Source organism: Sciurus vulgaris (genome assembly GCF_902686455.1).
Source record: "Sciurus vulgaris genome assembly, chromosome: 11".
NCBI classification, from domain to species: Eukaryota; Metazoa; Chordata; class Mammalia; order Rodentia; family Sciuridae; genus Sciurus; species Sciurus vulgaris.
Window position 1 is genome coordinate 51,331,872 of NC_136472.1, and position 17,134 is coordinate 51,349,005.

At 38.9% G+C, this 17,134-nt stretch overlaps 1 protein-coding gene across 2 annotated transcripts in view; it reads right to left on the reverse strand.

Moving 5' to 3' along the window:
- The window catches only part of NELL1 (neural EGFL like 1), an 892,614-nt gene that overhangs the window by 692,651 nt on the left and 182,829 nt on the right, over positions 1-17,134 (reverse strand). For both annotated transcript variants that reach the window (XM_079101835.1, XM_079101834.1), the window contains exon 5: positions 4,448-4,544. In XM_079101835.1, coding sequence (XP_078957961.1) covers positions 4,448-4,544 — 97 coding nt within the window. The remainder of the gene's footprint in view (positions 1-4,447; positions 4,545-17,134) is intronic.

Genomic DNA, 17,134 nt, shown 5'->3' on the forward strand with positions numbered 1-17,134 from the left:
TTTTAGTGATTTGGGTTTTCTCTCATCTTCTCTTTGTTAGTGTGGCTAAGGGTTTATCAATTTTGTTTATTTTTTTGAAGAACCAACTATTTATTTTGTCAATTTTTTGTATTGTTTCTTTTGTGTCAATTTCATTGATTTCAGCTCTGAGTTTAACTATTTCCTGTCTTCTACTACTTTTGGTGCTGGTCTGTTCTTCTTTTTCTAGGGCTTTGAGCTGTAGTGTTAGGTCGTTTATTTGTTGAGTTTTACTTCTTTTATTAAATGCGCTCCATGAAATAAGTTTTCCTCTAAGTACTGCTTTCATAGTATCCCAGAGATTTTGATATGATGTTTCTTTGTTCTCATTTACCTCTAAGAATTTTTTAATTTCCTTCCTAATATCTTCTGTTATCCATTCATCATATAATAGCATATTTTTTAATCTCCAGGTGTTGGAGTAGTTTCTGTTTTTTACTCTTTCATTTATTTCTAACTTCAATCCATTATGATCTGATAGAATACAAGGTGGTGTCTCTATCTTCTTGTATTTGCTAACATTAGCTATGTGGCATAATATATGGTCTATTTTAGAGAAGGATCCATGTGCTGCTGAGAAGAAAGTGTATTCGCTCTTGGTTGGATGGTATACTCTATAAATGTCTGTTAAGTCTAAACTATTGATTGTGTTATTGAGATCTATGGTTTCTTTGTTCAATTTTTGTTTGGAAGATCTGTCCAGTGGTGAGAGAGGCATGTTAAAATCACCTAGTATTATTGTGTTATGGTCTATTTGGTTTCTGAAATTGAGAAGGATTTGTTTGACATATGTGGATGAGCCACTGTTTGGGGCATAGATGTTTATGATTGTTATATCTTGCTGATTTATGCTTCCCTTAAGCAGTATGAAATGTCCTTCTTTATCCCTTCTGACTAGTTTTGGCTTGAAGTCCACATTATCTGAAATGAGGGTGGATACTCCAGCTTTTCTGCTGTGTCCATGTGCATGGTATGTTTTTCCCCATCCTTTCACCTTTAGTCTATGGGATCTTTTTCTATGAGGTGAGTCTTTTTCAGGCAACATATTGTTGGATCTTTCTTTTTAATCCAATCTGCCAGTCTATGTCTTTTGATTGATGAATTCAGGCCATTAACATTCAGGGTTATTATTGAGATATAATTTGTATTCCCAGTCATTTGGTTCATTTATTTTCTTTTCTTTTCTTTCTTTCTTTATTTATTTGACATGACTTGGTTCCTCCTTTATTTGACAATTCCTTTAGGATAATTCCTCCCTTTGCTGATTTGCTTCTTTGTTTTTCATCTCTTCCTCATGGAATATTTTGCTGAGAATGTTCTGTAATGCTGGCTTTCTTTTTGTAAATTCTTTTAGCTTTTGTTTATCATGGAAGGATTTTATTTCATTGTCAAATTTGAAGGTAACTTTTGCTGGGTATAAGATTCTTGGTTGGCATCCATTTTCTTTCAGGGCTTGAAAAATGTTGTCCCAGGCCCTTCTAGCTTTTAGGGTCTGGATTGAAATATCTGCTGATAGCCATATTGGTTTTTTCCTGAAAGTAATTTGATTCTTTTTCTCGCAGCCTTTAAAATTCTGTCTTTATTTTGTATGTTCGGTATTTTCATTATAATGTGCCTTGGTGTGGGTCTGTTATAATTTTGTATATTTGGAGTCCTATAAGCCTCTTGAACTTGATTTTCCATTTCATTCTTCAGATTTGGGAAATTTTCTGATATTATTTCATTGAATAGGTTGTTCATTCCTTTGGTTTGTTTCTCTAAGCCTTCCTCAATCCCAATAATTCTTAAATTTGGCCTTTTCATGATATCCCATAGTTCTTGGAGATTCTGTTCATGATTTCTTACCACCTTCTCTGTTTGTTCAACTTTGTTTTCAAGGTTAAATATTTTGTCTTCAATGTCTGAGGTTCTGTCTTCCAGGTGTTCTATCCTATTGAATATGCTTCCTATGGAGTTCTTAATTTGGTTTATTGTTTCCTTCATTTCAAGGATTTCTGTTTGGTTTTTTTCCAATATCTCTAACTCTTTATTGAAATGATCTTTTGCTTCCTGTGTTTGCTCTTTTAACTGTCAATTGATGTGATCATTCAATGCAATGCCTGCATTTGCTCTTTCATCTCATTGTTTACTTCCCTGATCATTTTAATTATGTACATTCTGAACTCCTTTTCTGTCATTTCTTCTGCCATGCTGTCATTGCGTTTTATTGATGTAACATCTAGATTTGTTTGGGGCATTTTCTTCCCTTGTTTTCTCATATTGTTCAGGTATCAGTGGACTTCAGAGATATTGCAGATTTCCTCTATTGACTTATAATGTCCCTGAAGATTTCTAGTATATCCCCTCTTAGCCTTCAGTAGGCTGAAGTCTTGGAGGAAGTTGATAGCACGGTGCTCTACAAGGAAGCTGCCTCTCTAGGGGTGGTGGCCCTCAGGTGGGGTATATTCCCTCTTATTGGGCAGAGGTGCCTCCACTTGTTGACTGATGGTCATCCAAAGGGGAAGTAGGCTGCGGGCTGAGGCAAGGCCTGTTTGGGCCTGTGTCTCTGGCTTTACCCTCCTTGTGGGAATACCTCACTTGGCTGGGAAGACTCACCCGGTGCGGAGGTCTCGCTGGTCAGTTCCCCTCCTAGAGGTTCCCCTCAATCTACAACTACCGCCTGGGCTGGGCTGCCTTCCTCTGCAATGTTTCCAGGGGCCTGGACCTACTCCTGGGCCTGGGAGCCTCACCCTTCTCAGGCGAGTCTCCTTAGGCTGCCTCTCCTCAGAGAATCTGCCCACAGTCCTGGAACCTTCACTCCGCCTCTAAGCGTGTCTCTGTGCAGCTCTTCCACCACGAAGCCTCCTAGGTCCCGGGACCCTGCTCTGCACCTAAATGCCTCACTGCGCAGCTCCTCCTCTAGCAACCGCCTGTAGCTCTGGTGCAGTCCCTCCAAGTCCAAGCGACCCACTGTGCTCCTCCTCCTCCTCCGGGCAGGCCCCTGTGTTCAGAAGTGGTTGCTTTGAGTCCAAACAGCTCGCCACGCAGCTCCTCCTCTGGGCCGCTGCTCGGAGCCACAGTGGTTGTTCCGAGTCCAAGCGCTGTGCTGAGCGGCCTCTAAATATTTCATTTCCTGGTGCCTAGGACACAAGCCTGTCCCTAGGGCTCTTCAGCACCTGCACAGTAGAGTAAACTGAGACTCCAAGGGATGAGGGTGAAGCCTGTAGCCAAATGGCAAAAATGGTGGATGCAGGAGAAAATGACCCCCGGCCAGATTGTGCCAATATATATACTTAAGTAATTACATATATAAACGAATTCATTTATGTAACATTCTGGAAGAGGCAAAACTGCATGGTCAAAAAACAGATCAGTGGTTGCTAGAGGTTTAAGGTGAGGAGAAAATTTGAATACAAAGGGCATATGAAAATTTTTGGAGGTGATGGGATGCTTCTTTATCTTGACTCTGATAATGATTATGAGACTATAGGTTTTCCAAAACTCACACAACTATACATTTAAAGGGGCAATTTTTACTGTATATAAACTAGACCTTATTTTTTTTTTTAAAGTAAAAGGAAACTTCTCAAAGTCTAAGTTTCTAGTGTTGGTGGACACCCTTCTGGTTTTCTCTCTCTTTCATATATTTGGTCCCTGAAAGATTTTCAGTCTTGTAAGTACAATGATGAGTTTTAAAAGATTTCTGTTGTATTTTATCCAATACTTACAAGGATTTTGAATCAAGAGGATTTTTAGAATATCTGGTCTGCTATATTGCCAAAGGCAAAAGTCTGTCATTCTTTCAAAGAACAAGACTATCTTACAATTTCACGGGGTTTTTAAGTTTTTCAATTCATTTTATCACCATATCCTTGTGTTTTCATGAAGTACAACAATGCAGTCATTGTACAACCCTCTTTACAGGCAAGAAACCAAATTTCAAAGAAATTGAGATTTGTATCCTATTTTAAATATATATATCAGATAGATAGATAGATAGATAGATAGATAGATAGATAGATAGATAGGCCTCTACTCCTAACTGAATTAATATATACCTATTGGTTCTATAATCAATTCAAAGATTATCATATTATGTTAAGTACCCCAAATCAGAAGGTTAAGACACATTCTAAGGATCAGTTACCTTCTGGACTACCCATGCCTAGTGCAGTGAGCTGTGTGACCCTTGGGCATGTCACTTAGCTCTCTGCCTGGTTTCAAGGCATCTACTTTATAAAGTCATTGTGACAATGAGATGAGTTAATACATGTCATGAAACAGAAAAGCATGTGGCATACCCTAAGTGTTCAATTATCATCAATTATTATGCCATGTCCTTCCCACTAATGTAATTGTACACACATCTTCAACAACATTGAAAACTGAGCATCATATATATACATACATATGTATATGTATATATATAGATTAGAAAGTTAGTGCTTACTTTGAATAAGCCATGCTTTTGGTTTCGCTGACCAAGCCATAAATTGCTTCCTGGGGGAAGGTTGGTCTCTGGAGGGTCTATCACACGTTCATAAATCCTGCAGAGGCAAAGAACACAGTTATAATAGAGAGGCTGAAAGCAAAACCAAAAGGTGCACATGCTGTTTGAAGTCCTCCTGCATATGCTGCTGGCATGGACAGATGGAGACATGATAAGGTGTGCTTGAAATGACAGGGAACGTCAATGTAGAGATCTGGGCACGTTATCCTGTCCACCCTGCCTCCTGCCATTTTATTATTTCCCTTTTAGCAGAGGAAACAAGAAGGCAACATCTTTGTCTACTGTGTGCAATGAAGTTGATACAAACCCTAAGAAAAGCAGTTTTATTCAAACGATAAGGTGAAAAGGTTTAGGTTCTGAGAATGCAAACAGATCAACCAAGCAAAGACGGTAGGGAGTAGTAAAATCAAGCAAATATCCCTCATCTCCCTGGATCCAAAACCCATGGACTTCCCATTGTACCCTACTGTTGCCCTGTTTTGGTTTAGTTAGCTGCTACTCATTTTAAGAGAACCCTTTAACCCAGGGGACTGCAGTTACTCAGAGGTTCACATGCTTATTCTACAAAATCCAGTAACGAAAGTCATTATCCAATCAAAAAATTTTATTGGCTGAGTTTGGTGGCACATGCATGCAATTCCAACAACTCTGGAGGCTGAGGCAGGACAGTTGCAAGTTCAAGACCAGCAGCGTAACAAGACCCTGTCTCAAAATAAAAACCAAAAAATAAAAAGAACTAAGGATGTAACTGAATGGTAAAGCGATCCTGGGTTTCATCCCTGTGCTACACACAGAAAAAAAAATAACAACTTTTTATGCTCCATGTTCCATGCTAAGTAGCAGGAAAATAGAGCAGTAAAGTAAAATCATAAAACCATAAGGTCCAACCTCCAAGCAACAAAAGGAAGGTAACATTCTGTAAATGAAGAAAATCTTCATCTGATGCATAACGGGCACATAACAAATACAGAAGAGTCCACGACTCCAAGATCTTTGAAGATTTCTACAGAGCCTGCCAAACCACTGAATGTCTCAGTTGTTCAGTCCCACCCAAGCCCAGTTAATCAGTCACAAATCCTTATATTTGTTCTCTCTTTAGAAACAGTTACTGCAATCACCAGTTCATCACAAGCCTTCAGCTCATCTCTGGCAAGTACCTCTCAGCATCTAAGCGCAGAGGATTCCCAGGGGAATGAGATGAACTGTCAATCTCAGTTCCATGTGGGTGCCCTGCCTATTCTGGCTTTCCTCAGTCTCTTCACAGAGCAGCCACTGAGGGTTCATTCCTCAGATGTGTCCAGAGGTCAGGGTGATCAATCCATCTTTCCTGCTAGGAGAGAGCTGATGGCCTGCCACAGGATGATGTATTCCTCCAGTGACTCTCAGAAGGAAAGTGCACAAGAACTGAAGATCCTCCAGTTGTGTCAAGCAAAGTGAATGATCGCAAGACTGTGGAAACTGGGAGCGACCACGCAGCAGCCTTTATCTTAGCTGCATAGCCCATTACTCTACTATCCCCCACTGGAAACTAATGATATCTGTAAAGTATTGTCAGGAATATGAAATGCATCAGATCTTTCTCTACTAATTACCTTTCCATTATAAAAGGAAACTCAAAGATAATTAAGGAAAAATGTTTCCCTTAAAAAGACAGGCTGTGTTTTCTTCACAAGAATCCAACCTTTCTTTGTTAGAATGAAACAATTTATCAAAGTTTCTTTAACACAGGGCCTGCTATATTTTTCCTCTTAAAAGGGAGTCTACCACCCCGCTATAATACTAGTAAAAAAAAAAAAATAGAAGCAAGTCAAATTTACAACAAAAGAGAAATGCATAAGCTATAGTAGATCAGTTGGAAAGAATTTACTGCAGTCATTAAGAGTGATAAATATGCAGGTTATGAAAAATGGTAAACTACATACAAAATAATTTTCACTGGAGAACATGGAATGCAAAATTATTTATGTACTATGGAGATAACGATGCAAAAATTATGTTCAATGTTGGTAAATATGAGAAAGGCCAGCGAGAAATAGAAATCACTGTATTTAGGGGAAGATGTAGAAACATAATTTTCTATAAGGTTGTTTTACTAATAAATTGAAAATGTCAAACCATTTACCTTAACCTTCATTTTCAAACATTTGCCTCTCAGAGAGGAGCTTTCATTTCAGACACTTTCTTGCTGATGTTCAATATGCTAGAAGATGAGCTCCAACGAGCAGAGTAGGCCCTTAATCAATGTTTATTAAGTGCATGAGTGAATGAAGGACGGAACCATCTAAAAGATCAACTTCGTATCCTGCCTTATCTTCTATAATCATAGTAGCTCCTTGTGCCTTAGAAATGGCTGAGGAAGCAAACATCTGAGGCCCACAACCAGCAGCAAGAGCAGGGCAACCCATGACTCATGCATCAAGGTGGTGTTCCAATTTCTTATGTCATACAGCCCCCACCAGGACCTCCTCCTCATGCCAAGAAACTCTGCTGGATGCAGCCTTCCTGGCAGCTCTGCCAGTTCTTTTCAAAAGGCAACTCTCACTAGGGGATTCCACACAGCAGGCAGAATCAACTGACTAGATATAGACACAGGAGAAGGAAAAGAGTTTAAAAGCAGAGGCTTTTTTTTTTAAATTTGGTGGGGGATAGGTACCAGGGATTGAACTCAGGGGCTCTCAGTCACTGAATCACATCCCCAGCCCTATTTTGTATTTTATTTAGAGACAGAGTCTCACTGAGTTGCTTAGTGCCTCACTTTTGCTGAGGATGGCTTTGAACTCATGATCCTCCTGTCTCAGCCTCCCAAACCACTGGGATCATGGGTATGTGCCAACTGAGCCCACTCAAGGATTTTTCCCCCCAGTGGAAGGAATCCAATGGAGAGGAAACATCTGGTAAACTTATGTTGAAAGACATTCCATAAAATAACTGCTTGTGCTCTTAAACATGTCAATGTCATGAAAAAGAAAAGTGAAGGAACAGTTGCAAATTAAAAGAGATCAAAGATACATAAAAACTAAGGCAAGATGGAATCCTGGATTAGATACTGAAACAGGGGAAAAAAAGTTCCATAAAGGACATTAGAAAAAAAATGGTAAATTTTGAAAAAAAAACTCTGTAGATGATATAATAATATTACATTGATACTCAATTTCCTGATTTTGGTAACTAGGCACGAGGAAAAAAGTTCCATAAAGGACATTATTAGAAAAAAAATGGTAAATTTTGAGTAAAATCTGTAGCTGATATAATAATATTGTATTGATACTCAATTTCCTGATTTTGGTAACTGGAAAGTGTGTATTTAAGTAACTTCTTAGGAAACAGGAATTACAGTATTCAGGGGTACAGAGTCATGGTATTTGCAATTTATTCTCAAAGGGCTCAAAATAATAATGTGTCTACATAAATATATACTCATGTAAATGCACACAATTGTTATTTAGAGAGAAAAATGCAGAATCTGTAAAGAATACATAATTACTCTATCATTCTTATAAATTTTCTGTGAGTTTAAAATAGTTTTTAAAATACAGTTTTAAAAAGCCCCCAAAAGGTCTATAACATATGTAAATTAAAAAGACACACATGAAAAACAGTATTATCTATTAGCCAAAGATACAGATAGGCTTGGGGATGTGATTCACAGATAGAGTGCTTGTCCACGAGGCTCTGTGCACAAGGCTCTGAGTTCAATCCCCACCACTGCACACACTTTTTAAAAAACAAAAATATACATGGTGTTTTCCTACCACATGGCTGCTGAGAATGATGAGACAGGGAAAAGTGAATGACAGAATGACACGAAACAAGAAAGGAGTATTGCACAGACCAATGCCGATAAGATCCCATAAACTAATAACTAGAACGATCACATTCCTAAATGTACCTCTGTATAAGAGGAAGTCATACCATCCATCTGCCAGACAAATACAATCTGAATCTTGACCAAAAAAAAAAAAAAAGTCTGCTGATCCCTGAAGTGCAGTTTGGGTGCATTGGCTCTTGTAAACAGGCAGGTAGGGCACAGAGATGTGTCGCATAAATCTGACATCACCCCAGTCAACTGAAATGAAATGAAAGATCCAAAGCTACTATAGTGAATTCCTTGCTCTTCATTCTGGTAAGTAATGGAACATTCTGATACACACCACATTCTGGCAGATGACATTTCCTTAAAATTCACAAACTTCTGACTGCCTATAACATCTGTGCCACCATCCTGGCTATGGGAATTCACACAGGCAAATTTAAGATGGCCAAGTCTTAACAGGGTGTGATGGTTCATGCCTGTAATCACAGCAGTTCAGACTGAGGCAGGAGAATCAGGAGTTCAAAGTCAGCTCAGCAGTTTAGCAAGGTCCTATGCAACTTAGCAAGACCCTGTCTCAAAATAAAAACTAAAAAGGGCTGGAGTTGTGGTTTAGTGGTTAAGCACCCCTAAGTTCAATCCCTGGTACCAAAAACACAAAGAAAGGGAAAAAAAAGATTGCCAAGTCCTTGCCTCAGGTCCATTGCCTGAGACCAATAGGCACCATGCATCTATCCATCTCAATCTTCAATATATTATGTGCAATGCTTCATGGAAGCGGAGAAGAAAGAAAGAAAAAGAAGAAGAATGCTGCCTACCATAGTCAGAGAAAACTTTTCAAAGGAGGTGCCATAGCCAAGTTTTGAGTGAAGAATTAAGTGGGAGCTGGCATGGCATGTGAATGGCACCTAATATGTGTCAAGTCTTGTACTGGGGCTTTCAGTATATTATTGCACATGATCCTCACAACACCACTATCAGCTGGGTTTTCCTGGCTAAGCAAGGTTAAAGTGCATGCATGCAGTTAAGCAACCTGTGAGCAGCAGAGCTGGGATTTGAACCCAGACCTCACAATCTATACAAAGGACACCTTCCTGTTTTGCCTCTCTAGATCAGGAAAGGAGGATAGTTCCAGCCTCAAAAATTGCATCCAATCTATTATTTCCCAAAGTTAAAGTAATAAGAGTTGGAAATGATACCTGGATGCAGAAACACTGAAGTCTCACAGAACAAACAATTAAAAAAATATGATCTTCCACAGGTGCTCATAAAGTACTTAAGGTCCAAGTAGAAGAGGATATATTCTGTATGTCCTGGTATTTTCTCATGCCACACACAGGCATCTGGGTTTTTTTTTGTTTTGTTTTGTTTTTATTTTTGTTTTCCTAAAAGTGCAATGTAAAAACTCATTCAACTAAGTTACAATTCTTTACTTATCAGGAAGGAAAAGGGGAAACAAGTTCATGAGGCAGAGCATGTGGCAAGGCTGGTTCACTCTCTCCAAGCCCATGGATTTAGCCAGTTCATGGAAAAGGTCCCCAGTGAGCAGGGCATTCTATCCTATGTTCTTCTTTCAGATTGACCTATATGTCCTTTATTATATACTATTTTTCTTAATCCTGGCTGCCTTATATGTTATTCTCTACAGATCTCTAAGACCCTCCCCACTCAGATGACACATTTGGACATAATTCTCCCATCCCTCAGTTTATGACACTGTACCTTTCCACTATACTCTGGGGTCTCTGCACTTGTCATGGTTGAATCTATCTTTCCAAACCTCTCTACCAAGGAACTGGCCTTTCCTGGCATCCCAGGGCCCAGCACTTTCACCTGCAAGCTGTGCCTATACTTCCTGACTACTATTACCACATATAATGTGTTGGGTCTGGAAGAAAAGGAACACTTAACATCGCATCTCTGCACCTTCTCAGTGGTCTCCTGTACCTCCCTGATTGTCCTATGTAAGGTAGCTCCTAACCACCCAGTTTCTCTGGTGACCCAGGAATCAGTAGCTTTTATATCAAGATTCAGTGAGCAGGTAGTCAGGAGTTACTTTATACAGGATGAGCAAGGATCAACACAGGCAACTCCTCAAAATTAGCTATTTGCTGATTAATGGTCTCCTCATACCACAGTGTAAGCACCTTGAAAGCAAGAATGCTATCTATCTTCTTCAAGTCAGCATTTCAAGTGTCTGGAAGAGGGGCAGCCAAAGTAAGTGTCTACTCCACATACTGAATAAATGAATGAACAAATATTCCCTGACTCTACCTTCAAAATAGAAGGACTATGGTCAGATAGTTACTAGGGCAGAACTTTATTATGAACAGCTCACAAAACCAAATAATTTTGAATGAGAAGACAGATAGTCAAACTCAATACTTTACATTATTCAAATAATCCTGAAGGAAATAAAGTTGATAAAAATGAGTTAAAGGTGATAACCCTTTTCTAGTGTCTTCCCACCATTCCCATCTCATGAGATTTACACAAGAAGCTGGAAAGAAAAAGCAAGATGAACCCTTCTTACTGTTTTTCACACAGAAAAGAGATAGGGATAGAAAGTGTAAATCTGTCAGGCAGACAACTCACAAACAGAAAAGCCAGGTAGATGTCTTTCAGAAAAAGAAAGGAAAAATAGTCAGCAACTTGAAAATTAATTAGATCAAGTGCAATCCTTTTGATAAGCAAATGAATTACAGCTTAAGTTGATTACATTATAATCTGCCCAAATTTATCACACAGGTTGTCTGATGCAAATAATGCATTTGCTCTACAACCCTCTAAAATCTACCCTTTCTTTTGACTGAAGGAAACCTAATTCCCACTTAGTCACATTTCTGAGGTTTGAGCTCACTTGCGCCATTAAACAAGGTGCTCCCCATTAAACTGTATTGATAGAATTGTGGGAAATTTGCATGACATTAGTATCGATCAGCAAAGGGTAGGTGTCTTATTTCTAATATAATACCATGCAAAATTAAACATCCAGGCAAACACAAAACCTGCTTGAGATGACTGAATGATGCAGAGTAACTGATTCACTCCTTGAGAAAGTCACTGAATCCAGGACTCACATAAGGAATTCTCTTCACAAGGCATACCCTCTCCTATTTATGACTTTGGTTAAGAACATCCTTGCTGGCAGGTGTCACATCTGTTTAGAAGGACAGTCAATATTCCATGAAGAACTTGATTTTCCCGTTAAAAGATAAAGCCCTCAGAGCTCTACACAAAGCCATGTGATGGTTCAACAACACTACTTATGACGGAATATTGGATTTTAATTTATCTGGACAAAGAAAGGCCTCTGAAGGGACTCCACAGTACCTTTCCCAATTATATAGAAGAATGAATTTCCAATGTAAATCATGTGAATCGACATGTATTATGCCCCTGTTCAATAAGACAATATGAAGCCCAAATGAGACACTAAATGAAGAGGTTTATCTTGGGTTTTGCCTGAAATTGAAGTAAAGCTCTCACGTGCCTCCTGGAGAGGAAAGTTACAGCGACCTTCCTTTGCCATACAGTCTCATCTTCACCACCTTTTATCAGCACTAGTAAATACTAAGGTGCTCCCTGGAGAAATTTTCCTATGCAGAACACAAGAGAATTTCCATTTGATTTCCCCTATCATGGCAATGGGTGACTTTGCATGCAAGGCTAAAGCCCTCTTCTGGTCTGATGCTAAAAGAGGCATAAGGTAGTCTCTCCCCTGTTGGCCTCACATGGCGAATGTGATAACAACAAAGTTCTGAGCTCCACCAGAAAAGCAAAAGAAATCTCTGTGGTGTCACAGGTATTATTCTTGACACTCTCAAATCGTGAGCATTCAGTCCATAGGTCACTGCACTCTACACAGGGGTCGTTGAAGCTAGCTTACTGTGACATGGTGCTCTGCCAACTGTATACTTTGATTAGCTACTTGTTAAATTTCTAAGTCAGATTTCCTGGCCATTGTAAATTATTTGTTAACATGGAATACATAGCACACAGGGCTTGTTCCAGAAGGACATGAAAGAAATGCCCCCAAGAGGAGCTCTGCAGTCCCCTCCTACCATCTGTTTAACAAATCCAGATGACACTCAACAAATGACAAAATTAAAAACTAACCTCTGGCATTATACAGGAGAAAACAGACTGCACTGGGGAGAGGCTCTAGGCAGATGAATACAGTATGCCCCCAACAGGTAAGAACTGAATTCCATGCTAAATCCATACAGAACACTGGAGGAAGGACCTGTAGCAAAGCTCAGTAGGCTTCCAAACTGTTCTTTGCAGCTGACTGCAGAGCAAATAGAAATGCAAATAAAAAAGCAGAGGCAAAGAAGAAACCTATAAGGAAGATGTCTTTGTGGTGGTAAATGGGAAGGTGGCAGTTTGCAAATGAGATTAGCAAATACTGCAGGAAAGACTTTGCCAGAGCAGAATGTGAACAAACTCCAAACAGAGAAGAAAGGTCTGCTCAGACATCAGCCTACGCGTGGTCTATTTCATCCACTTAGAATACACTTGTCAAACCCATGCTTTTTCCTGGTCTACCAACTAAATTTTAACAATGTTCTTTTTCTCTCTTTATCTAGACCTCTAACTCTATCAAAGATGATTTCCCTCCCTAACCATACTTTTGTCTCTGATATTTCCCTCCCACTAGTTCTGACCAATGCTTACTTTCTGGCTGACATTCATAATCTAGACGTCATCCTACAATGATTATTTTGCAGATCAGAGTCAAATAAGCCTATGTAAGTTTGTTCCTTTGAGGGTTTACATTTGTAATTTGGCCGTATAACAGATTTGAGCTTCTTGAATCTGCAGGAAAATAGGAAGGTGACATGATGGCTTTGCTCATAACAGATTTAGTATAATACCATCAGGATTAAAAGAGATATTAGTAGGTGGGAAGAGCACCAACTCAAATAAGATAGAATTTAACATGGAAAAATGAAAGATCCAGTGCTTGGGTTAAATATGCTTCTGAAAGACAGTCTGACATCTAAGGGTCAAACAGAAATATATACTGAAAAGAAAAAAATCTAGCCCTTTTGGTCAACAGTGAACTAAAATAAGTCTGTTATACCATGAGAAAAAGGCAATTATTTCATTCTAGTCTGAGTCAACTTGTCCAGAGATAATCACATATAGTTCTAGAAATTTCAATGGCAGACATACTTCAGAAGGAAGCAAGCAAAATAGTGAGGGCCTCATGAGCCAAATCAAATGATGACTGGTTGAAGGAACAGAGATGTGCAATCTTTAGATTGAGGGAGACTTGATAAGGCCTTCAATATTTGAAGAACTTCTTACAGAAAAAGGATGATATTTGCAGATGTTGCTCAAAGGAGTAAAATGTGTATCAACAGGTAGAAGCTCTGAGATGGTCATTTTGGCTCAAGACAGGAAAAATTTTGTTGCTGAATACACAGGGAAGGGGCAGACTTGGGAGGCAGCAAATGTCCATTCTTTGCAGGGTGTTCCAGCAGATGATGGTGGGCCACTGAACAAGCAAAATCCTCAGACCTGAAGAGACAGAGAGACTGCCTCAAAAGCCACAAGAATCACCTTTAGAGGGTACTTACCACAGTCTGTAAATTTCCATACTTTATAGTTCTTGCAATAACCCTAAAAGACAGATACTGCTGTCCTCAAATGACAGGGATTCAGAGCTTAAACAACTTACCTAATGCCAGTCAGTAAATGGTAATGCCTAAATGAAAACCCAGATGTGAACTTCTGCCATACCACACTGCCTTAGTCTCAGATGTTTCTGCTCTTAAAAAGTCAAATATTCAATCAGTGGATTACATAAACAGTATGAGATAGAGAAAAATCATTTGTGTCTTACCTTTACTATTTATGCTTTATTACTTGGAGCAAATTACTGAATCTCTGTGAATCATCAGGCTTTTCATCCATAATTTTTTTTTTTCAGTAATGGAGATTGAACCCAGATACTCAGCCATTGAGCTACATTTCCAGTTCTTTTTTATTTTTCATTTGGAGACTGAGTCTTGATAAGTTACTGAGGCTGGCCTCAAAGTTGTAATCCCCCTGCCATAGCTTTCTGAGTCACTAGGATTAGGCATGCACAACTGTGATTGACTCATACATAAACATTTTTTTTTAAGTTGCTGAGATTGAACCCAGGGCCTCATGCATGCTAGGCCAGTGCTCTACCACTGAGTTAACTTTTAAACTTTTAGTAGCAATAACTATTATACAGATTTTCCATGAACACTCAGATAACATACACTCCAAAAGCACTGTATAAGGTCTAAAATGTTTTTTACAAGTGGAACGTTATTAGTGTTATTGAATAGAATTGAGGCTCTTATTTTCACAAAATAATCTAAAAAATACTTCAGTTGAAAACATTTTCAGACAAAATACCGAAAATCCCACAGAAGTCACTTGACTTGACCAGTTAAAAGTATTGAGAACCCAGCGTCGGCCTCACAATTTCTACACAAGAAGCTACGGAGCAATCTGATAGTAAACAGAATAGAGCATGAACCCTGAATTTACTCCTTAGAAGGTGCCACCAATGGCATGTCAGAGCCACAACCCTAGGTCCCCTCTATTCCAGGGTCTAGGTCAAAGGTGCTATTCTTAGTGTTCAACTTTATCCTGGGCTAGTTGCCTCCAAAATACTTGCCAATGTTTATGAGGTGATAATTTTGTAGAAAATAATTTTATTAGTAACTTAGATAAAGAGTAAATGTTAGATCCTGGTGATGACAAATGAAAACCAATTGCTTCTATAAAATACACACTTGGTAATGAGGACTCAGATCAGAAAGGATATATAAAGTCTTCTAATCCAACCTCCTTCTGCTACTTGTTATATAAATACGTGAGCATCCAAAAGCTTTCTGTCACAAAGGGAGCATGTATGACATTCTCATGTAACAATTTAAAGCTTCCCAAGGCAAATGGATATCTCCCAGAGGCCTGGAGATTGAACATTTCCAAACAGTGCATGTGGAATATGTCAGGGTCTAGCAGCTGTGATAAGTAACAAAGAGAATGATTTGCTCTCTCTCCAGAAGTCCTTAAACAGTCACAGTCTACACACACACACATACAAACACAAACACACACACTCCTATGAGAGACTAGATTATAGTCTCTCAGATTCAAGCAGGGATTCATATTCTTTGACCTTTTTACTTTTTCAGGGCTTTGGGAATGCCACAATAAAGTCCTGTGGCATTTTCCAAATTTGGCTAAGTAGCAGGATGGTTTCATGAGTTCTTCAAAAAACAAATTCCTAAGCCTCTCTCAAAATCAATTTTAGAGGTGCCAGCTTGACCCCACATAGACAAGAATCCTTGATGGAGGCCTGATTTGGCATTATTTGACCTCAGGAAGCAGAATCATGCTTGGTTGGGAGCTGATCCAGTCAGATGCATCTTCACAATAGCCAAGCAAACTTGGGACTCTGCTTAGGGCATTTCCTGGGTAGACTGACAGGCATAGGAAGAAATTTCTCTACTGTGAACCATTGCTGAAGGTCTTTCTATTCAAATTAAGGAAAAAACAGGAAAGCAGTACAAAGGAAAAAGAAATCCTTCAACATTCACCTTCTTGTGAGGCATATAAAGAAATGAAAGATTTCTCCTGCCCATTCCTGTTAATAACAGTTGTGAATGATGAATAGAGAAATAGATAGATGATTGATGGATGGATGGATGTTTGGATGGATGGCAGCTAGGCAGGCACCTGTTAATTTATTTTTGACAACAACAGTATCATATCCCTAGCACCAAGAGCCTGAATTGCAGTGTGGATGAATAGCAGTGAACAAATAACATTATAATTTAATTTTAAGTACCAGTTAATACTATGAAGAAGTATTAATTAGAATGAGCTGGATTTTCTCCTTTTGCCCCACTCCAAATGTACTCTTTGTCCCTCTCTGCCTTGCTTTGTGCCACAGGAGAATGACGTGTGGGTCTGACCACAAGTTACCTCTCTCCTGTGGTTCCAGTTTATCTCAACCAAAGGGGAGTATGAGCAGGAAGCAGGCAGAGACCCAGGGAGGGTTAACTAATGAGTGAAGACTTAGTTCAGGGTTTGGCACACAATACTAGCTAAATAATGGTGTCTGCTCTTATTAAGAAAAAAGTAAAAGGAAGAAGGTCCTTACTGCTAAGTAGTGCTTTCATGTTTTTTTTCTCTCAAAACTGCTGTCTATAGTCTTCCCAATATAAATGTGCCAATACAAACTTGATTGTTTTTTAATAATGTTTACAGAGAGGACAACTTGTGTGCCTTGACTTCTGCTTTGTAGTATGCACAATGAATTATTCATTTAGTTTGGGGCTCTTCCTTTTAAAAAGTAATCATCGTCTTCTTGAAAGAAATTCTTATTTTTTCATGCTATCAGTCCTGTCAGACTTTAGAAGTTCACAATCACCAAAGAAGAGCAAAGCAATTTAGATAAAAATTTCCTGTTCTGAAGGAAGACTTTTGTTATTAAATGTGAGGCATTCAATAGTAACTGCCAGCTGTTTAATCAAAAAGTTATTGTTCATTGTGGAGGAAAAATTGGAATTTGGAAAACAATGGGCTACAACTCTAAGCTCAGAAAGTGTCTAATGAAGTTTCAACCCCTTTTCAAACTCCGTCTCATCATTTAAACTATAATGGCCCATTTCCGATAAGGCATTTCCTGGATGATAATAAGAAAATCACTGAGATGACTGAGATCTCCTCCTCACCACTTTAATTATCCCTTCTTTTTAGTGGCCCCTTCATGTTCAGGTTACAGGGTATAAATTAAAGGCAGTCTTCAGACATGTCTCAAA